Source organism: Staurois parvus, unplaced genomic scaffold (assembly GCF_062004578.1).
Source record: "Staurois parvus isolate SC_StPar_1 unplaced genomic scaffold, SC_StPar_1.0 ptg000300l, whole genome shotgun sequence".
Classification (NCBI taxonomy): Eukaryota; Metazoa; Chordata; class Amphibia; order Anura; family Ranidae; genus Staurois; species Staurois parvus.
The window spans coordinates 625,150-649,101 of record NW_028318096.1 but is presented as its reverse complement, the minus strand read 5'-3'; the positions used below and the strand labels follow the sequence as shown (position 1 = coordinate 649,101).

Here is a 23,952-nt window from a genome sequence, read left to right as displayed (position 1 = left end):
TGCCAAGATGAAGGTTGAAGCCAAAATGGTTGAACCGCGTCCATCTCTGGGTATACGCTGTTACAAAACCCACTAGTTCTGGGGGGTTTTTTCCAGCCAAAAAACGTCCCTGCCAAAAAACGCTGATTAAAGCCTATGTGTGGATGAACACATAGGATAACATGCTGGAGAGTGTACTGGCTGTATAAGGACTTAAAAGTAAACAGTTTCAGAATGGCTGAGTAATGGAGTTGGGGTAAGTTTCCAAACATTGACAGGTTGGTAGTAGTCTCAACAGCCCTCACATTACTACTCCACTTGTTACAGGTCTTGCTAATGCCAAACTGTTCAGTAACTATGCTTTGTTGAATTCTCATTAAATTCTTATGTAGAGAACAGCTGAACATAAATACACTTTATGCTATATTTAAAGCGGAGTTCCACTCAAAAGTGGAAGCTCCGCTTATTTGCCTCCTCCCCCTCCTCCACTGCCATATTTGGCACCTTCTTTGGGAGGGGAGTAGATACCTGTTTTTGAGTTGAAGTGCGCCACGGCGAAGTGAGCCAGAAGTTCAGCCCCTTCCTCCTTTCTGGAGTCTCCTGGGAACTTTCACAGGTCCCAGAAGACTGCCAGACCAATTAGGAAGCGAATATGCTCAGTTGGCACCAGGCTATGAAGCCACAAGCTGTTACAGCCTGGTGCCCACAGTTGAGTTTTTGTAGCTGCTGACTTTTAATAAACACAAAAATGGCCGGAACTCCTCTTTAACTCTCAAAAAGACTTGCCATAATTCTAATATGGCTCTGCATTACAATCTAACTTGCTCTTTTCACTTTAACAGAAATGATTTTCTCAAGGAGATAAAAATAATGTCTAGATTAAAGGATCCCAATATAATTCGACTACTGGCTGTATGTATTACCGAAGACCCACTATGCATGATTACAGAATACATGGAAAATGGAGATTTAAACCAGTTCCTTTCTCGTCAGCCAGCAGATAGAGAACAGTCAAGTGCCAGGCTGAGCATCAAGTAAGAATGTTATGATTGTTTATATGCTTACAAAACTTTTTTTTCTAGCTCTGGGTATGATCTGGTGGCTGGTGAATTGTATTACACTATATGTTTTCTAAGTGCATTAACGTGTAGCATTATTATTTAAGTCATGTCCTACATGGTCAGGTACTCTGTTTGGGAATGTTTAAACTTTTCTATCCAAAGTAATGTTGCACCTCTTCTATGAAAGCAACCAAATCTTTGACTGATTGACAAAATACATGTTTTCCAGCTACTCAGACCTCAGGTACATGGCTGCACAGATTGCTTCTGGCATGAAATACCTTTCTTCCCTTAACTTTGTACATCGAGACCTTGCAACAAGGAATTGCCTTGTTGGTAGGAATTATACAATCAAAATTGCTGATTTTGGAATGAGTCGGAACTTGTACAGTGGTGATTATTATAGAATCCAGGGGAGGGCTGTCCTCCCCATACGATGGATGTCTTGGGAAAGCATCTTAATGGTGAGTGAATGCAGCAGTTTCCATTTTATAATTCAGTGAGCAAGACACAATTGTCACCATGTACTAATACAGTATAATGCTCATCAATGATACACCAATAATAGTGATGGGCCAAACACCCACATGTTCGGTTCGTGGTTGAATGTTTGAACCGAATGAACATTCGACTGTGAACTTCGAACTCAATGCATGTCTATGGGACTCGAACTTGTAAATTCAAAAGTGCCCATTTTGAAGGCTTATATGCAAGTTATTGGCCATAAAGGGGGTATGAGGGCTCAGGTACTGCCCTGAGGCACATGAATCAGTGAAAAAAAATTTCAGAAAGTACAGTTTTTAAAGGGGAAGTCATTTTTCATTGCTTAAACTAAAGAAAAAAAGAAAAATTCCTTTAAATATCATGCTTGTGGGGGTCCCCTTAAACTACCTGCAAAGTTGCACCTCTGTACAATGTATAGAATATGCTGCAGGGAACTGTTATATTTTTTAAAAATGCCATTTTCATAATAAAAAAAAAAAAAAAACAGCATGGGGTCCCACCTGAATCCATACTAGACCCTTTAGTTCTGGTAGGAAGGTTAGGAGGGACCCCACAGTAAAAACATAAAACAAAAAAAGCGTGGGGTGCCTCATAAAAGTCATACCAGGCTCTTTAGGCCTGGTAGGACTTTTAAGGGGAACACCACCTCCCAAAAATGAAAAGGGAAAGTGCACGGGGTTCCCCCTAAAAGCCATACCAGGCCCTTTAGCACTTTTAAGGGGAACCCCACCCCCCAAAAATGGGGGGAAAAGCTTGGGGTCAAGGGCCTCTTCCCCACAACTCTGGCCCGGTTATGGTGGGGCTCTGTGGGCAGGGGGGGACATTAGCATCAGGGTACCCCTTTAAATAAGGGGACACCTTGATGCTGCCCCCCCTTGTGAATGAGTAATGGGTACTTGTACGCCTACCCATTCACTAAAGGGTTAAATTTAGAAAAAATAAAGATGCCAGACTTTTTAAAAATTCCTTTATTTGAACAAAAAACAAGAGTATTCTCCCCTCTGTCTTCGGTAGTGTCCAGCAACACACTGCATAAGGCTGCAGTAAAAGCAGCCTTATATAGTGTAGGGCATGGACTTAACTGTGAGCCATGATTGGCCAAAGTCACTGTGATTTGGCCAATCCTGGCTCCCACAGTGCATTGTGCTGTGATTGGCCAAAGCATTGCACCTGACCTGTGGTCAGTTGTATTGCTCTGGCCAATCATGGCTCTCACAATGCACTGTGAGAGCACAGTGCATTGTGCGGCGCTTTGTAGGCAAACAGCCCGCCAAATGCCCTTACCATTCGTGTGTTCGCCGAAAACACAAACTAACGATAATCAAGTCAAACGTAAGTTGAACATCGAGTCGAACACTAACCAATAATACAACATGAAGCATTTAAGGTATGTCCGGGCAGAGTGATAATGCATATTAATAATTCCAGAAGTTCGTATTTCCAGGCACAGTGAACTCTAATTTAGGATCAAGGAAGTGTTCATTAATATTCCACCATAAAATAAATTTTTACTGTTGAGAGGCACTGGCTTGTAATAGTCAAGTAGATTTCTACTATAGTTCATCTAAATCACATAATAATCTAAAGCAAGCATATGTTCATAAAATAATTAATAGTATTGTTTTTTTGTGTTCTCTTCCTTTTCATTTTTAGCTACACAGCCCTAAATAGATAGTAAAGATAGTAACGCTTAATTACAAAGAACTTTCTTTAGCACTTCTTATAATGTAAATGTTTTGGTACAGTCATGCAAATACATTCTCTAACACCCCAGTTGCACTGGGTGCGACTTGGCATGCGATTTGCATGCCATGCGACTTGCAAATCGTATGCCAAGTCACACCCTATTGTTCGCAATTACAGCGGAGCCTCACCGATTTCTGAAGTAGTACATGCACTACTTATCGTGTGATTTTCATAGACATTTGTGTTAAATGTCTTCCAAATCACATCTGAAATCGCCATGTCCCTTCACTGTAAGTCGCACGATTTCAAAGTTGGGCTTGATTTGACCGGGGTGTAAGGCCAATAAAGGCACTATACAGTAACCTTTACATACATTTGTACTGGTTAAGAAAATATTAGCACCCAGAGAAACAACAAGCAAACAAGCACGCACACTTAGCCCCGGTTCACATATATACGGCCGTGCGGGCCGCGTTTTGCGCAGGCATGATAGCCCATTCATTTGAATGGACTCCCGTGACAGGCAGGGAAGAAGTCCCTGACCTTCTTCCAAAAACGCAGCTGCATGGATTTTCGTTCGGATCCGCAGTGGCACAACCCGCACAGATGTGAACCTAGCCTTACTGCAGATAAATCTGTAATCAGAATGGAACCCTGGAATTTGGAACCCTGGAATGGAATTTAAAAGGCAATAGTTATAGGCAATAATCAATATTTGCTTTTGACTTTTTTTTTTAAATATTGAATACAAATTATTAGGATAATAATTTAACTTTTCAAAATAAAAACTATTGTGGCTCATGTTTTAAAAATACTATATGTATATGATTTATAAAAATGCTGTAATAAAAACATTAAAATTAATCTTTGCAACTTTAACCACAGGGCAAATTTACAACAGCAAGCGACGTGTGGGCATTTGCAGTTACTTTATGGGAAATGCTGACTTTTTGTCGGGAGCAACCCTACAGTGAAATGTCTGATGAGCAAGTGATTGAAAACACAGGAGAATTTTTCCGAGACCAAGGAAAACAGGTAACAGAGAAAAAATGTAAATCAAATAGCTCAATATTTAAGTGGATGCATCATCTATTTTTTGAAGCTAGCTCTATATAAGCTTATAAGCCTTGCACTAAAAAACTTTAGGGACCATTCACAATATTTGTTGTGCACATTTAATAATGCAATGTTCTTTTGATTGTTGAGAAATACGTACCTGCAGCATTTTAGCAACATGGTGCAACATAACCAATGCTCTTTACATTGAAGGATTGTACTGAGATTATGCTGGCAGCTACATGCATTGAGGTGCCAATATAAATGGCACAGCACATATAGGTTACGTATGTTGCAGTGCCGCATTGTAAAACATGCATTTTGGTGTGCATTACCACAATGCATTAGTTTATCTGCAGTATACAGTATATCTAGCTGGCTGCTAGTATTAGGAGACTTAAAGTGATACTAAACGTCCTTTTTTTGTAAAATAACAACCATGTTATACTTACCTGCTCTGTGTAGTGGTTTTGCACAGAGCAGCCCCCATCCTCCTCTTCTCGGGTCCCCCGCAGGCTCTCCTGGCTTCTTCATTCTGTCGGGTGCCCTCATAGCAAACAGCTCTGTATGTCCATTCATCCATTCACACACGGAGCCGTGGCTTGGCCGCACCTCCTCTCTCTCCTCATTGGCTGGCTGTGATCGACAGCAGCAGGAGCCAATGGCTACCGCTTGCTGTCTCAGCAAGGCAGAGACCTGGTACAGCCAAGGCTGTCGTGCACATTGCTGGATCTCGATGGGGCTCAGGTAAGTATTGAGAGGGCTGGAGGCACTGCTGCACACAGAAGGTTTTTTACCTTCATGCATTTTTAGCGTATGTACTCTCCAGCGCCTCAAGATATGCACAGCCAAAAGGGAAGCCAAGGGTACCAAGACAGCGACAACCAAAAGGAAATGTTCCAGGGGTGCAGCCCTCCTCAGACGGGGAAATCAGCCACTGGATAGAGAGAAAAACAGGTGGCGCACACACCTAGTGCATTATCCAAGGTTTATTGTAGGAATTAAATCATAAAAACATACTCACAGACGAAGCATGTATCTAAAAAGCATAGAAAAATGACAATGGCCACAACGGCAGGCAAGGTGTTCTCACTGTCAGTGCGGTCAAATGGCTGACGCGTTTCGGGGACGAATCCCTTTCCTCAGAGCTGATGACCAACCTCTGATGCTGATGCATGATGAATGGAAAGTAAAGTGAGAGCCCTGCTGTTGATGCCTCGACATCTGATGCCTCGACATCTGACAGTGAGAACACCTTGCCTGCCGTTGTGGCCATTGTCATTTTTCTATGCTTTTTAGATACATGCTTCGTCTGTGAGTATGTTTTTATGATTTAATTCCTACAATAAACCTTGGATAATGCACTAGGTGTGTGCGCCACCTGTTTTTCTCTTCATGCATTTTTACCTTGATGTTTGTAAAGGCTCAATTCAACCTTGAGCCTTTATAAACAGTTTAAGCCAGCCAGGACAGATCAAAATGCGGCTGGTCCAGCAGGAATGGGACAAATTTCGATTCAACTATGGGCAGGCTGGTTGTACTGAAAGTATAACTAAAACCCAAATTTGTTTTGTGGAGATGAATTAGAACACCTGTCAGTTTTTATTGTTGTCTGTGCCCCATTAATTAGATTCATTCCCTCTATTTGCCCTGTTTACCATTATCATTAAAAGTGAAAGTAAAAGAAAGTACCAAGTTTTGGGTTGTCCTAAGACAAGTAATAGAAGGGAAATGTTGTAGTGGGGACACTAATTCTGGTGACCCGGGGGTCCCAAAGAAATCCCCTTAAAGCGGTAGTAAACCGCAGTAAAGGGAAAAGAAAAGTCCCCTGCAAGGTAATGTCATGATGTGCTAGCATGCATCACATACTAGCACATTATGTAAAGCTTACCTTAAAACGAAGCCCTCCAGTGGCGCGCTGTCACTGCTGTAGAGGCTTCCATGTTCACCCATCTTCAGTGGATAAGATTATCTTACTTTATAATCTTATTTTGTTCCACACAACAAATTATCTTATACTTCTACACGACAGAAAGAAAAAGCAAAAGACAGATAAACCAGAATCTGCTCCATAGACTCATTAACCTTTTGATAACTTCCCAAAAGTTATCTCTTCACTGTTCTACCAAAGGACAGTGTGTTCTACCAAAGAACAATTTCTTTTATGTTCTACCAAAGAACAATCTGTGTTTTACCAAAAACACTCTTTTTTTATAGTGCACTATTTTGTAACTCTACCAAAGAGTTAAGTCTGCTTACCAAAAGCAGCTACAGGTTATCACAGGTCTATATAGACAATACAGAATGATTCAAGACCTTCCCTCAACACAGGGCACGAAAGAGCTTTTAGCCATAAAAAGACAAAAGGTTTACTTACCAAGTACTGCAGTGGGTGGTCATCCCAGACGAGCCCCCAGCTGAAAGGATTGATTTTCTTTATCCCCTCAGAGACCCCCGGGCTGTGGAGAGATTCCTGGTTTATCAGCAGAATTCTGGGAACACCCCTTGAACACGGAAATAACGGCAGCTTATGTTCAGAGATGTTCAAAGTTTATTAGACATTACTAAGATTATATAGGAAACAGAAAAAATAAGGGGGGGTGGGGAGTGAGTTTCAAAACTGTAACTTGTAAGTTTCCATCATGAGCTAACTACATGAAACATGACATATACATTTCTTGGTATAAACTGTTTTTGCTAGCTTTCTGAGAATTAGCCGGACAAAGAAAGTTTCAGGGTCATGTTATCTTTTGTTTATACATCCTTGAGCAACTGAAACAGTTTTATTAAACGTCTAATATATCTGCAAAAACCTAACTTAATACTTAAAATGGCATACATCAACAAAATGGAGGTTATCTAGATCCTTTCAATCATGTCTTTAAAAGACATGTCTTTAAAGACATGCCTTTGTGCACTTGAACTGAATAATTTGGATTTTTACTGTGGTATTTCTGTTATTCTCCTCTCTGACTCCTTCAGATGTCTTCCTTTCCATGTATCTCTCATCCTTTTTGTGTACTAAAATAATTGTAATATTAATGATAATTATAATACATCCCTGATTTTATATCTTGTTAGGTATACCTTCCTCAGCCAGTCATTTGCCCAGATCCAATTTACAAACTCATGCTAAGCTGCTGGAGAAGAGAAACTAAAGATCGCCCAAGCTTTCAAGAAATCTATCAACTTTTGCAGCAGTCTGATGTAGAGGATTAATCACTGAGGATCAATATTACTCAACAAGTAATTTGCAATGAAATTTGTGTAAAAAAGACATTTGAGGGAGTCATTACATTGGCTGAGAATAATGATGGACTCTAGGGAATATAATTCTACACTTCCTCTCAAAATAAACATGATGTGCTGAGATATGTAAAATAACATATTTAAACATGCTGTATAAAAAAGTAAACTGATTCACCTGGTTCAGAGTTTGACCCAGAATTAGCTGCAAACCAGAATTTTCACTCCTGTATACTGCTTTGTAGCTTTTCCAGACTCTGTTGTCCATTCCTGTCCTGTCCAACAGCCAAAAGGAGAGGTTATGTCATAATACATAGACCTTATTCAAAAGTACTGCAAGAGTCCATGTTTATCAGAGTCTCCACCACTAGCTTCAATGCTTCTCATTCCTATCCTTCATCATTATCATCATCCTCAGCTTTGTGTTGCAATGTTCTACTAACAACAGCTGTCCCTTCATTTTACATTTCTCACTTTACTAAATACAATCCATTTTCTGTATGGCAAACCACACTGTAATTATTTTTTTATTATTTCTCTTTTCTTTATGGATTAAGGTGATAACAAGGTCACTGTCACACACACAGAATATTCAATGTCTGTTTTGTGCTTGTCCTCTGTGTGCCTAAGTAACTATGATCACCAGAGATCTTTTTTTCTTGAAAAGGGACTGCCAGTTTAAACATTTGTTTTGCTGCTGTTGGCTTAAAGTGATTGTAAAGGAATTTTGTTTAGTAACAAACATGACTTATCTACTCCATGCAAATGTTTTGCACAGAGCAGCCCCCATCCTTCTCTTCTGAGCTCTTATGGCTTCTCCCCCCTTTCAAGCCCCCCTCATAGAAAGCTGTTTGCTATGGGGCACTTGTGTGACTCAATCCAAAGCCAGGCTCTGTGTGTTCATTGTCACACACACTGCGGCTTGACCCTGCCCCCTGCACCCTCCTCATAGGTGACTGACAGCAGCAAGAGACAATTTCTCCTACTGCTGCATTTATGTCCAGTGAGGAGGGAGAGAGAGCCACTGCTCTATGACACAGTGCTGGATTGAGATCAGACTCATGTAACTATAAGGGGAGGTTGGGGGGGGGGGGGGCTGAATACAGAAGATGTTTTTACCTTTTCTGAGCTCAGATCAAACATGTTTGAATCCCAGGTACATGTATTTTAAATTATAGTGATTAATTCACTACCAGTGATTGGTGAAAGTCAGGTTCACTGCTTTATTACTACTGTATGTCCCAAACTTTTCTAGTACACACAGAGGCCACACATAGGCCACAGTGGCAAAGATGTGATTATTATTCTTGCAGTTTCATATTGACATCCCCAGCACTTTTCTTTTTAGTAGTACATTTAAACTATACTGTATATAATTGTCTAATTCTCAACACCCAATTTGTGGATTGTATTTGCTTTTAAAGCCAAACTACAGAAATGTAAAAAGATACCAAGTAATTCTGTTAAATTCTCTTTAAACAATCTAAATTTACTTTTAAAAGGAATGACTGTAAATACCAAAATTTGCCTTGATATCAGCTACCTGAAATCCCTTGCAAAGCAGCACTCAGACTGTGAGGGGGAAGGCCAGTACTTGTAGCCAATCAGTTTCTGCTGCAAAGCATACGTGCTAACAGAAAACAGGGCGACAGAAGAAAACTGCAAAAAAATCCAGGGAATTAACTCATTAATATGATTCTGTTACTTCACTCTTCAATCCGATTCAACTGTGTACTTGCCAGAAATCACATCATAATTCATAATCAGTGTTCCATTCCAAGCCATATATTATCCTAAAATAACAAGAACGTATTCTTGCAACATTCAAAATTCTCAGTTAATCAGACACAATTTCCAACACACTTTTGTCTATTAAACTTCACATTTTTACAAGACAAATTAGTGCAGTGTTTCTTATGGGTAGCAGAAACAACTTCTTCCTAAATAAATGAAAACCTAATTTCAGATTGCAGTGATAAAACGTATAATTCCTCAGACCCCAGTCATACTCAGACTCCCTTTCACAACTTTTCAGTTAAAAAAATATATATTTATTTATAGTTACTTTTGCTGTATTAGCAAAAACAAAAACCTGTTTTCTGTTGTGGTGTTTATTTAATTTTTTTTCAGTATTCGTAACAAAAATTTTTTTTTCTATCTCATGTGTATATATTTTAGCTTTAAGAGTTAAGTAAAAAAGAAATATATTTTTTCCTGTCAGTTTTCAGTTGTGCAATATCCAGGTCCAGGTACTATATTTGTTAATCACACACAATACAATTCATTATGCAAGCCATAAAAAATGATCAATATTAATATACAATGGTGGGAAGCATCTAAATGCATTTAGCTCCTAAAAAGGAACATGGCTAACCCACATAAGCTCAACCTGGTCAGGGAGCACACGTGTTTAATTAGCATACATTATGTTGATGTTTTTCACTTTTCTTGACTGGAAATAAAACCATAATTACCACAATGCAAGTTCTCTTGCTAATGTTCAAATCATATAAAATAATGAAACCTGAATTAATTTCATTCTTTCTTTCTGTTCATCAACAGGTGTGAATATTTTATTTTATTTTCTATATGGTACTGGCATTTGTACTGGCTGTTTTAGCTCTGTGCATTGTTTATTTTGCTGTACATATTGCCAAAATTTTCAATATCCCATTACTGCTTTTACCTCTGCTAATATGTCTATGGGATTTTATATCGGATGAAAACATTTAATTATTGTTAATGTTTTGATGCTTTTAATTAATATTACTGTATATAATCACACTGTTGTGCTGTTAATATTGGGCTTTAAAGGGGAGCCTAAATGGTGCTACTACTCTTACAGTATATCAAACATTTCTTACCTAGTCTTCAGTACAATTGTATATCAATGATAACATGCTCTACCTATCCAAAGCATATGTTTAATCTTTGAGTCCCAACAATTATTTAAAATTTCTACTGAACTTCCCCCCTTAAAATGTAGTCATCTGCTTATTTGCTGCCTTAACAACACCCATGACTCAGCCATCTCCTTATTTAGGACAAGTATAGAATCTCAAATGGTAATATTTTTCCTATGACTGTCCACACATTCTGATTTGAACCCAATAAGTAAAATTTTATAAAATGTACAAATATAGGTAGGCTATTTTCATACTGAAATTAAACAGGTAGAAAGACCAGGCATTATGTTGAGGAAATGTTCCTTTCCTCCAATGACATATCACTGAGCAATAAGTTTAAACAAAAATCCTTTGTAAATTAAACACATTGCAGCTGATTTACTTAAAGCAATTTTTAAAGGCTTAAAAATGTTATATATATATATATATATTATATACACATATATATATAAATAACAAACATGCCTATACATACCTACCGTGTGCAGTGGTTTTGCACAGAGCAGCCCGGATCTTCCTCTTCTTGGGTTCCCCTCCTGTGCTTCTAGCCCCTCCCTCCTGTCGGGTGCCCCCACAGCAAGCAGCTTGCTATGGGGGCACTCGAGCATGCACACTCCCCAGCCGCTGCTTCATGTGTCCATTCACACACAGAGTCACAGCTCTCCCCCACCCCCTCTCTCTTCTCATTGGCTCACTGGCTGTCTTAGCCAATGAAGAGAGGGAGTCCCAGGATAGCTGAGCCTCCAGTGCATACTGCTGGATTGAGAGGGGGCTTAGGTGAGTATTGGGGGGCATGCTGCACAGAGAGGATTTTTTTCCTTCATGCATAGAATGCATAAAGGTAAAAAACCTTGAGCCTTTACAACCACTTTAAGGCAAATAGTCTGTTCACTTTACTGTTCACCTTAGCTCAGTGAATGTGGTGAAAATTCACTATGCAAAGAATACCAAGAATCACATGCAAAAAAATGAAAAAAAACATATTTTTCCTTCAGCCCAGCGGGCTGAACGAAAAAAAAAAATGACAGCTCATGAGGAGCCGCTTTAATAACTATCCGATGTTGGTACAGCAATCTCCTCTGTTGTGCTATTGTGTTCTGACGGGGGAAGGCCATTCCCACAGGAACATGCTGGTCAGCGCTCTCAGGAGCTATTCAGCAGACCTTTTTTGGCCATGCCCTTCAACAGGACCCGCCCAAACGCTTCTGTCGGAGAGGCTGCTGTACACATGGCCTGTGTGCACTAGGCTTAACGTGTTACTAAAGGCAGATTTTTTTAAATTAAAATAACACACATGTTATACTCACTTGTTCTGTGCAGTGGTATTGCACAAAGTGGCCCCGATCCTCTTCTTCTCGGGTCCCCCACCAGCGATCCGGGCTCCTCCTCTTCTTCGCTACAAATGCTGCATGCTCACGCACGACCTGTGTGTTTATGGAACTGCGCTCCATTGACACACATAGACTTTGCTCTACCCCTTTACTTACTCTTCACTGCACTTGACTTACAACAGCAAGAGCCAATGGCTCCTGCTGCTGTTCAAGTCCCGGTGTGAAGTGGAAGCAAGGGGAGAAGAGATGCAGCCGTGTACAGTACTGATCTCTTCTCCCCCCTCTTTCTCCATCACGCAGGGAAGGGGGAGTACAGGGAACTTTAAAAACATTTGTTTACTTTAATGCAAGCAATGTATTAAGGTAAAACAACATTTTTCAGTTTAGAATCACTTTAAGGGAAAATTTGCTTTGCAAAGTGAACAGCCTGTTACCCTTTAGTCAACCCTATTGTTTCAGTAATACTTTTGCATCTTATCCTATGGAACATAGATATATATCACTGTAAGGAAATGCAACAATACAACTTGGGATGATCGAACAAGCCCTGGTTTGATTTCTTAGCTGTTTTGCAAAGTTTGGGGGTATAACTTGTTATTGAATTCTGGCCATTTTTAGAGCTAATAAGAAAGTTATAAAAGAATGGGAAGCCTGGCACTGCCATGAGGCAAAAATACCATACAGTTGGGAGAGAGTCTTTTCATGCAGCTTTGCGGATCACATTGAACATACACAAAAATCCTTTAAATTGCAGGCTTGTGACATGTCTTAAAAATGTATGTGATGGTACAGAACAGGGTACCAAAGATTGAAAGCTCTCATGAGCAGGGCCCTCCTAACCCTCTTGTCTTGTTTTGTATCGTAAATGTACTGTATGTCTTTATATTGTAAAGAGTTGCACAAACTGTTGATGCACAATAGGTCCTGAATAATAATAATAATGATATAGCATATATAGATACTGCAATTCACAGTATAGTACAGTATCTCTCCCTACACAGAACCGTTAGCTCTCCACACTCAAACCTGTACTGACAATATAGGTGCTCTGAGTCCACTATAAAGTGAGGGTGCTGAGTTTTCTATTGCTATAGATTATTGGCACCTTTGATTCAGCTGACCAGGTGGAAAGGCTAAGCAGTACAATGTGGAGTGTTCCTAATACCTGTGTTCCTAATTCCTCGTACATGCTTGCAAACATACTGGCCAATAATTCTGGATTCAACCCAAATCTGGATGGCATGGGTTTGTTTGGAACTCAAGAGTGGAACTTAAACCTCATCCTTACCACCCATCTGTTTTTGCTGCAGGCATACAGAATGTATTTTCACTAAATTAAGAGAAAACTTTCCCCTCTTGCATGAAGCTCCACTAGAAACTGCAAGGAGGAAAATTTAAAAACATTTTTTCACATTTTCATTTTTACACTGTGAATCAGGGCTGCTGTTAGAAACCACAGGGCCCATACAGCCAACCTGACAGGGCTCCCCCAAACCACGAGGCCCTATACAGCCAACCTGACAACCCCCCCATCCCCACAAAAAAACACAGTTTACTATGGTTCATTTATGAATGAACACAGTGAGTGATCTTTACGGTCACTCATTGTGTTCATTTAGGAAAGGAAGGGGCTGGTAAATGTAAAATATTCCCCTACTTTCTATCCTGCAGGATCCTATTGTGTGCTTGCAGCTGCTGGTGGGAAGGAGAGGAGGGAAGCCGGAAATATTGTGGGCTTGGGGCACACAGGGGGTCTGGGCAGGGGGAAATGTATGATGGGGGGGGAATTACTGGAACTGTTTACCTGTATGGCTCCCTCTGCAGCAGCTGAAAGCCAGCAGGAGGGAGAGGAGAAGAAGCCAGCTTTCAGCTGCTGCAGAGAGAGCCATATAGAAAATCAGTACCAGGAATTGCCCCCCCTCGCTGTGCCAATCACCCTCTCTGCCCACATCCGATTCACCCAGCTGCCTCGGTCCCCCCTGCTGGCATGGGCCTTGTACAGGAGGACTGGCGGTATCCCCTTATCCACGGCCCTCCTGTGACTGTACATGTTCTAACATTTAGGTAGGTATGTAATAAAAATTATTTCAAGCCTGTACCAACTGAGTCACAAATACAACTCATAAAATCAAGTGTTAACGTAATAGATACCTGCAACATAAATCTGAGAAGCACACACAATCATATACACTAACTAAAAAAGGAATGCATACATTTTCCTATTGCACAAGTTGTTTCAGCAGTTGTAATATTTGAGATATACAGATTGTGTGGAGTTGTGTTACTGAGAAACTTCCATATGATTTGATGATAGGATGTTCTTCCACATTTTATATCTAAGTGTGAGATGGATTTTGTGATGTTGCTGTAATCTGAAGCTTGAAATTAATTATTCCTGCAAAGCCAGTAATGCATTTCAAATAGAACTTGGTCTGTAATTAAAACAAAATATGCTGCAGAATCTAATTCTGAGTGCATCTTCCTGTTTCCTGTTGATCCCACCAGTGAAGTTTTCCTAATGCAGCTTCGTTTAATGGGGTGGCAACCATGCTGCACTGATCCTGAATCCAGAGCAGAGTTGCCATTCTCATGCAGGCTGTGCCTCTTGCACTACAGTGAGATGAAAAAAATGTTGCATAGGGGGTGGCTATCAGAATTGTCATTGCTGGTTTCTCAAGCCCAAATCTTGTGGATAAGGACATGGCCACACCTAGTCCTGCCAATTGCTTTCTAGATTGACAGTACTGCCTTTGTTACTTAAACCATCTCATTGTGAGCTGCAGTGTCTGGGAGGGGGAGTTTCTGACACAAGAATGATGGATGATTTGACTTAAGGAAGATAAAGGAAGTTTTTGTGTTTACTTTAGGAGGCTGCATCAAATAGTAACTAGATATCTTATGTTTAGAGTGTCATAAAAGGATGTTTAGTTGTACATTCATTCATAGTCATAGAAGAAAAGTTATGGATTTCTGTATCAATGTCTGTTCCCTTTTGGTACTTTTGCTTTTCGGATCCCATCAGCACCATTATTGTTAGGTCATTGATGTTTATGGCTTCTTGACATAGGAAGACAATGGCAGCTCACCTGCTTAGTGCAATATCAGGACTGAACCACAACAGGTGGTGCACGGCAGCAACTTCTTTCCAAAAGCAAGTATTACAAGTCAAAAAATGACAGCATCCAATCTTTAAGCTTTTATTGCATCATATCAGATAAAAAGGACATTAACCACTTTTTGTCCACCCTATAACATATTTACTGCTATAGGGCAGACATTCTGTGCAAAATCATGTATATAAACATGATTTTGCACTTCCACTGTAGCAGGGCACGTGTGCACCACTGAAGTGTCGCTTCTGCTGTGATTGGACAAAGCAGAAGCTGATCAACAGGTGCCGACCAATGGATGAGTGCCGGCACCTGTTGATAATTGAGGAACAAGGCAGAGCTGTGCCCTGTCAGCAGCGTTCTGCTAGATTTTCTATAAGTCACTGATCGCTGCCAATACTAGTATGAAAAAAATTCCAGTATATATACCATAGCTTGTAGGTGCTATAGCTTTTGTGCAAATCAATCAATATAAGCTTATTGGGATTTTTTCACCAAAAATATGTAGCAGACTAAATTTTGGCCTACATTTATAAAGAAATTAAATTTTTTTTATTTTTTTATTGGATATGTTTTATAGTAGAAAGTTAAAATTATTGTTTTTTTGTTTTGTTTTTTTAACATTTTCAATTATAGCGCAAAAAATAAAAAACCCAGTGATGATCAAATAACATCAAAAGAAAACTCTATTTATGGGGAAAAATTATATAAATTTCATTTACTTAGAGTGTTGCATCACCGTGCAATTGTCAGTTAAAGTAATGCAGGGCCATATAGCAAAAAATGGCCACACTTGGGCCAATACCTTAGGAAAGTAAAGAGAAAGTTTCCACTATCTAGCTTAGTGTTCAAGGTTCTTTCATACAGTGCTCAGCATAAATGAATACACCCCATCAGAATTGTCAGAAAACCTTTACTTTCCTTTCAGAATCAACATTTTCTATGGGACACTATACTACAAAATACTCCCACAATTGCGGGCCATTGATCGCAAACAAGATTTGTTAATTTGCACACACAAAATAAGTATTTTTCCTAACAAATTCATTCAAGACCATGTTGCAAAAGTAAATCCCCCCCAATAAAAGTCTTAGGAGCAAAACTAAATTTTAAAAAACAAAATCTTAATTAACAAGAATTTAACTACACGTGAGTCTAATTATTTATTAAACAGGTGTCAAGCAGACAGTTGATTATAAAAGAGCATTACTTAACAAAGAAAACCCCTTCCCATTTCATGCTGTCAGCAATGGAACCACATGGAAGAGAAATAGCACAAGGCCTGAGAAAGAAAATAATTTCTTTGCACAAGAAAGGTGAAGGCTATAAGAAGATCAGCAAAGCTTTACTTATCAGTCAGAATACTGTAGCAAAAGTGAAACAAAAAGTTAACAAAGATGGAACTGCAACCATCTCACAAAAACGTCCAGGCCATCTACAGAAGTTAACGCAGAAGGTAACACCACAGGAGCGTCTTCTGATGAGAAGGGTTGAAGAAAATTATCATGCAAGTTCACTGCAGTTAGCTAAAGAAGTAGAAAGCCAAATTGGGATGATTGTTTCCCATGACACAATACTGCAAAGGAATGGCATGCATGGGTATCATCCACGAAGGAAGCCTCTCCTAAAGCCCATGCAAAAAAAAGTCCGCCTAGAATTCTCCAGGGCCCATGCTGAAAAGAAGAAGACTACTGGGACTCTGGAGTGATGAGACCAAGATAAATGTTTTTGGAACTGATGGCTTCAAAACTGTATGGCGTCGCAAAGGTGAAGAGTACAAAGAAAAATGCATGGTGCCTACAGTGAAACATGGTGGTGGCAGTGTCCTTCTGTAGGGCTGCATGACTGCTGCTGGTGTCAGGGAGCTGCATTTCATTGATGGTATAAAGAATTCACAGATGTACTGCTCTATATTGAAAGAGAAGATGCTACCATCACTCAGTGCCCTTTGTTCGACATGCACTTTTACAACATGACAATGATTCAAATCACGCATCTAAGGCCACTGTTGCATTTCTGAAGAACAGGGTGAAAGTGTATCAGTGGCCAAGTATGTCTCCTGATCTGAACCCAATCAAAAACCTATGGGGAATTCTGAAGAGACAAGTTGAGCATCACTCTCCAGCCAGCATCCAGGCTCTAAAAGAGGTAATTATTTAAGAATGAAAAAAGATAGATGTTGCAATATGTCTTCAACTTGTTCATTCCATGCCTAGAAGACTTGGTGCTGTCCTTACAAATCATGGAGGTCATACAAATTACTAGATGTAGTATAGTTTTGTGGTGGGGTGTATTGATTTTTGCATCAACTAACTTAAGTAAAACTGAAGATTTTGTAATATAAGTTATAATATTAACCTTACTTTCATGTAATGAGCTAAACAAATGTTTTATAAAACTCAGGTTTGTCAAACTTTAGCAAATTGCTCTTGTGTTCATTGAGATATTGATTAAAAACTTACTTTTCAAAAGGGGTATATTTATGCTGAGCACTGTATGTGGAGGAAATACATGTCTGTATTGTAAGGAAGAGATTATTTTTATTGCAACTTCGTTCCTTTTTTTCCCAGCTGGCTTTTTCTTGTATGTCTGAGGGAAAACATGTATGTTCATATACTAGTTTGAGTGTTATCGCAGGTTCACTTTTCTTTAAGGTCAGGATTGGCCAGAACAAGTCTAGTGATGATGTTTTTTTTGAACTGATGTGCTTAAAGTGATACTAAAGTCTTGTTTTTTTTTTCTTACAAATAAAAAACATGTTATACTTACCTGCTCTGTGCAGTGGTTTTGCAGAGCAGCCTGGATCCTCCTCTTCTCGCATCTCCCACTGGCGCTCCTGGCCCCTCCCTCCTGTCGGGTGCCTCATAGCAAGCAGCTTGCTATGGGGCACCCAAGTAGGTATGTTCCCGAGCCGTGGCTCTGTGTGTCCATGCACACACGGAGCCGAGGCTCAGCCCCACCCCCTCCCTCTCCTGACTGGTTTACTGGCTGCGATTGACAATGACTCCTGCTGCTGCTTCAGCCAATCAGGAGTAAGAGTCCCCGGAAAACCGAGGCTCTCGTGGACATCGCTGGTTCAAGAGGGGGCTCACGTAAGAATTTGGGGAGGCTGGGAGGGCTGCTACACACAGAAGGTTTTTTACCTTCGTCCAGAGAATGCAGGAAGGTTAAAAAAACTTGAGACTTTACAACCTCTTTAAAGTAAAATTCCAGGCAATATCTAACTACTCTTAAAAATGCTCCCCCCTCCAACACCTATTCTGACTAACCTATGTAAGAAAGATACTTACTTGCATGCCGCTCTGGTCCAATCATATGATCTTCCCTGTGTCAGCCAGCACCAGCTGCAGGGGAGAGGAAAGAACACTTGGCAATGGCTGATAATGCCTGGGAGCCTGACCTCACCCATAAGCTGATATGGTCCATCTGTTGGCACTCCCTCCTCTCCCACTCAGCTACTGCTGATTGGTATAAGGGAGCGGATAAAGTGACAGGACCAGAGAGGCCTGAAAATAGGTAAATATACAGATCTTTCGTACACAAGTTAGTCATAATAGGTGTTAGGAAGAGAGAAATAACATTTTTAAGACTAGCAAGGTTTAGCCTGGAATTCTACTTTAAGGATCAGATAAAGTTTGGATGCTGTTTTTGTTTGGACTTGTTTATGGTTTCTTCTGTGTAATTGGCTGCTATAAAATAAAATACAGTCCATGCTGCCCAATTGATAGATGAACTGTATGCCCTGTAGGATATTTTGCAAACATGAAACATGGACACCAAGTCTGAAGTCACAAGGGAGCAGAAGCTTCTATTCTGTATTCCTGATGAGAACCTAGTGATAATATGCTGCTAGTGGCATATATTTGTGTGCAAATTGTATACTTTTTCCATTTGTATTTCAAATATATAGTTAGACAACACTGCAACATTTAAATAAAATGTAAAAGTTAGAATTGCCATAGTGTATATTATTTTAAGATGCTTAAGTAGTTAAAGATGTGTATAGTGAAATCTTTAAGGGTAACTGTATGCTAAGAAAATAAACACTTAATTGGTATCAGGTAGACAAAAAGAACGGATTGCAAACAATGCCTAAGTGCCTCTTGCCCCCTGCAATGTTACTGTAGCACTGCATATCCTGTATGCATTGTTCAGCTGTGTGTTTAGCAGATTTTGTTATACGCACTGATCATGGCAAAAATTCAGTTTTGTCCTGTACACAACAAAGAGCCCTCCCAGTCCTTATCTAGGACTACATTACAGTTACTATTTATACTGTAGAGATGAGGAGAGTGGGAGGAATTCAATAGTTTAATAAAAGACAACTAGGCAACGCTGACACACAATAATTTTTGTGTGTGTTATGTAGTTCACTTTAGAGCGCTTCACCATTTTATATATATTTTTTTTTTATGTCATACCTATTGGGTCAGGTTGGGTGAAAGCAGCTTTATTTAGGGCTTCCATATAAGCGCAAGAGGTATTCATATATTGTTAGGCAACGCTGACACCATTCCTAAATTTTAGTCTAGAAAATGTTTTGTCATTTCAGTTCACAACAGGAAATAATTATCTGAGTGCACATCTGGTACATAACCAGGTATTTTTCTGTATATGCAGGGTCTTTAAAGGGCTAATACGTGGATAAATGTGGATGCATTGCAGAGATGTACAGCATATTAGGTTTTTGTTTGCATATTGCATTACAATATTGCTGTAGTAGAGGGGGCAATTGACCCATTGGTATTCTTAGAAAGAGGTTCCACATCTGCCTTATGTTTGTAAACCAGGTAAAATCTTCTAAATACATTGGAAATTAAAATTATGTCTGAAAGTTTAGCAGAAGGAGAATAAGTGATTTAATTCAGCCATTATTATCATTTCTGTGTATAGTACTATCAAGCTAACCACACACATTGAAATCTATTCATTCAAAATGATCAGATCATTGTGTAATGCTTCATTCACCAACATGCATATTTACTGTGCATGCATATTGGGAATTCTCCCTTGTGCTTAAGGCAGTTGTGGTGTGCACTGGATTATTACTATTTATCGCCTTACAGAAGAACAGAAGATTGGTTAAAAAATACCTTTCCAGTTGCTATGGCAGCACTGTTCTTCCAAAATGCTTGTTCTTGCATCATACACGGACTAATTATTGTGCAATCCACCATATCATGTAATGATATCTATCCATGTATAGAACCCTTTTGTCATTCTTTTCTACTTGTATTTTGTTACTCTCTATTGTAAATAAAATAAAATATGAGTCAACTGGAAAATATATAACACACTTTAATAAAAGCCAAGTGAAAACTGTGTGTTGTTTACTGGGTTACTAGAAATAGCAAAACAGTATTATGGGAGATTCCTTCACTAATTTATTAGCAGCTGCTCAACACCAATATATGATGTATATTCCTAGCAAAAATATTTGAAAATTTAATATATTGCACCCGACCAATTCTTAAAACCCATTAAAATAAACAGGACAGCTGTGGTTTACTGTCCAGCAGTCGTCCGTTCCAGCTGCAGTGAACCAGAAGCAGGGGGCAGTGTGGTGCACAATTTTTTTATCAAACTTTATTTGAAGTGCACAAACTGACACTTCATTCATTGCACTGTAGAGCCGCATGGTGTGTTGCGCTGGTGTACAGGGAAATGCATGTCTGCATTTTATCGCAGATCACTGCAGCAGATCTAACACTACCCTCTCCCCCAGATTGGATAGAGGATCAAAAGAGACACATTTAGACAGCAGCATAGTGGAATGGAGACACTCAAAGACAGGTGTGTTACTGGCCAGGTCACCAGGTGAAAGTAAAGGAAAAAAGCCTAAAAAGAGAAAACAAATGCAAAGACCACAGTTAAGGATTGGTAACCTACAATAAAGTTTGTTTTTGGATTTACCCACTTTCCCGCCACCCTATAGCAGAAATACTGCTACAGGGTGGCAGGGGTGTGCAACATCATGTATATATATATATATACACGTGATTTTATATTTCCAGGTAGGGGGCGCATGCAAGTCGTGTGCGCCCTACCCAAGCCGCCATTGGCGGCCTCACCTGTCGATCACTGGGTCCTAGCCAGTGATTCCCCGCTGGCACCCCATGATTGCCATGTATCACCGATGAGGGAGAGACCTGTATGTATACAATATAGATCTCTCCCCTGTCAGCTTCTGCACATTGCTTTGTATTGCTCTGCATAGCAGAGCAATACAAAGCAATGTGCTTACACAGTAAAGTACACACACAGTAAAACACAACACAGCACACAGTTAACCCTTTGATCGCCCCACATGTTAACCCCTTCCTGCTCAGTGTCATTAGTACAGTGTCCATTTTTATTAGCACTGATCACTGTATTGGTGTCGCTGGGGATTTCAGACTCCTGGTCACACTACAGCAGCCGCAGACCACAAGTACTCCCAGTGAAATCCCTTATACTTTCTACATAGTTCAGATTTCCCTTTGGCATGATACCTGAACTATATATGTACTGTATGTACTTGGCCCTAGAAACCTACTCACTTTCTTCTCCACCCACAGTGTTGCACACAGTTGGTCTGCTTAAAGGCACATGGTGCATTGCAAGTTGGTTTCTCCAGAAGTGCAATCAATGCAGCGAATTTACTAAAGAAGTGGAAAGTGTGTACTTTTTAGGAAAATGTTGAAGCTGCTGTGGAAAAGGTGGAGGCTTATATGCTAGCACTGCTTATAGTGGTGGATCATTTCAGTAAGTGAGTGATACCCTTACTGCTGAGTTCAAAGCTGGGGCTAGTGACTTTAATTTGGAGGTTTCATGTAGGCTTTGTATCAGGGACATCTTTATTATTAATTGGACTAAATTGGGTAAATATTTTCCTGCCCTCTCCCATGCAGTATCGCTCTCCACCTGCTCTGAAACATACAATACATAGCAGCTAGACTTAAAATCAGGCAGCAATTGTGATTGGTTGAGGGAGGTTACAGCATATCATTACCACTCACTGACCGGTTGCTAGAGGTTACAGCACACGTTACGGCTCACTGATTAGTTGCTACAGGTTACAGCACATGATTTCAGCTTGCTTATTGGTTTCTAGAGGTTACTACACGTCATTTCTGCACATTGATTAGTTGCTAGAGGTTATTGCACATTCTTAACGCTCACTGCACTTCTTACTGCCGCTATTTAAATGTGAATGCTGACATGATCTGCACACGTGAGTCATCTGTACATGGCAACAGTGCAAAGCTGGGCAGAATAAGAGACAGCACTTCACACTGAGATATTTTGAGCTTTACAAGGCTAAACAATGATTGAGGTTCAAGGTTGTTGGTGGTCCCTTGCACTTCCTCCCACCTGTAATGTTGCAATCTTTTTGCCCCAGTCTGTTTAGAATTTCAAGTGATATTCATTCATTTTATTCCATAAATTTCAACTTTCAAGTGCACAGTCCAAGGCAGAGGATTGCCTTGCACTGCCCTGCACTGGAAGAAAGTACTGAATGCAAATCCAGTTGCAATCTCTACATTTTTCTCCATTCTGATTGCAGCTCTGCTGTACAGTTCCAATGACTAGTTCCACTTTGGCTCCAGAGACAAAGCCTTAAACTCCTACTTTGGGCTAGGGGTGGAAAGGATTCTGAAACACTGAAATGCATAGCAGACATATTGCAAATTTGAAAACCTGCTAGATTATGACATTTGTGAGCATGGAGTGACATTTGGTTAAATCTCTGCAGTCACAGGGGATTTATTCATACTATACTGATGTCTAAGATGCTGGAATATTGAAGAAATATGTGTGCATGTCTTTTGCTTGTAATAGATTAATTAAAGAATGTTAGTACTTACAAAATGCCTCCTTGCTCTCTTCACCCCATACATATAGCCATTTGTATATACACATCATTTTGTTATGTAAAGGTACTATATTACACTCCCAACATGTTTTCTTGAGAATATTTCAAGACAAGACGTGTTCTATAGAGCTGATCAAAATGCTGTGTAACTAATCATCTCTGGCATTAGCTCATTCAGAAAACACCTAAATTTAACATTAGTAATAATAAACCCTGAACTGGAGATAGGAAAGAATAAAACACCACTCATCAAAGTATCCAACAGAGAATATATGTGTATACAAAATCTTACTTTATTTAGTTACATAGAAACGTTTGTATCACTTTAGCTTATATGGAAAAACACCAAACTAAAAACACACTGTTAGGTGCTATTACGTCTCATGCACACAGGGATTAAAAGAGAAGTACGGGGTTGAAAAAATTTATACTCATGTAGGTGGATGCAGCATCGATCCAATGCTTCATCTGTCCCCTGCCGCCTCTGCACCCTGCACTGCTGATCGCTCAGTTCTCTCGTCCACTCTGAGCAGAGGCTCACTGGATAGCAAGGAATGGGATGGAGCAGGTGGCTTAGGCTCTCAGCAGATCGCATGCATAGATGTGGTGTCAGTCACAGGCTGTGTGCTGGAGCTCACCTCCCCTGTCACCTTTTTATCTCTTTGGAGTCCAGAAAACCTGTGACTCGTGGCTGTGCTTGATGAGTGCTGAGATTTATTATATTTGGTAAGCAGCTTTGCATGTCTGGTTTCACTCAAGCACTGCAGTTTTTGGAATATTTTTTTTGGCACTGTGAACATTTTTCATCACTGTATTTCATTGAGTATTAATTGGGACCTTTTTTTGCACTTTATTTTGCAGTACTATGTTACATATAAGTTTATTAATTTTTTATTGAATGTATTTTATTTTTGTTATTGAGTTACATATTTGTGCACTTTTTTATTGGACATTTTGTTACATATATATTTTTTGCACTGTTTGGGACTTCATTATATATATTTAGAATTCTTTTACACTTTATGCATTTGCACTTTCTATATTTTTGCACTTTTTTGAGTCATATTTATATCATGTTGATGCCATCTCTTTATTTATATTTATTTATATGGTTGATTTAGTGGGTGGGTGCACCTCTCTTTTTAAATCAACTACAAATACTAACATCCTTTGCGGTGGTTTGCTTGTAGTTTTTAATGAACTACCATGGCACTGTTG

At 39.6% G+C, this 23,952-nt stretch overlaps 1 protein-coding gene across 1 annotated transcript in view; it reads left to right on the top strand.

The window, feature by feature from the left end:
• Positions 1-20,201, top strand: part of DDR2 (discoidin domain receptor tyrosine kinase 2) — a 171,389-nt gene extending 151,188 nt beyond the window's left edge. Inside the window, exons 14-17 of the mRNA XM_089683073.1 lie at positions 822-1,013; positions 1,270-1,504; positions 4,116-4,265; positions 7,368-20,201. Coding sequence (XP_089539199.1) covers positions 822-1,013; positions 1,270-1,504; positions 4,116-4,265; positions 7,368-7,505 — 715 coding nt within the window. The 3' untranslated portion in view covers positions 7,506-20,201. The remainder of the gene's footprint in view (positions 1-821; positions 1,014-1,269; positions 1,505-4,115; positions 4,266-7,367) is intronic.
• Positions 20,202-23,952: the final 3,751 nt, after the last annotated feature.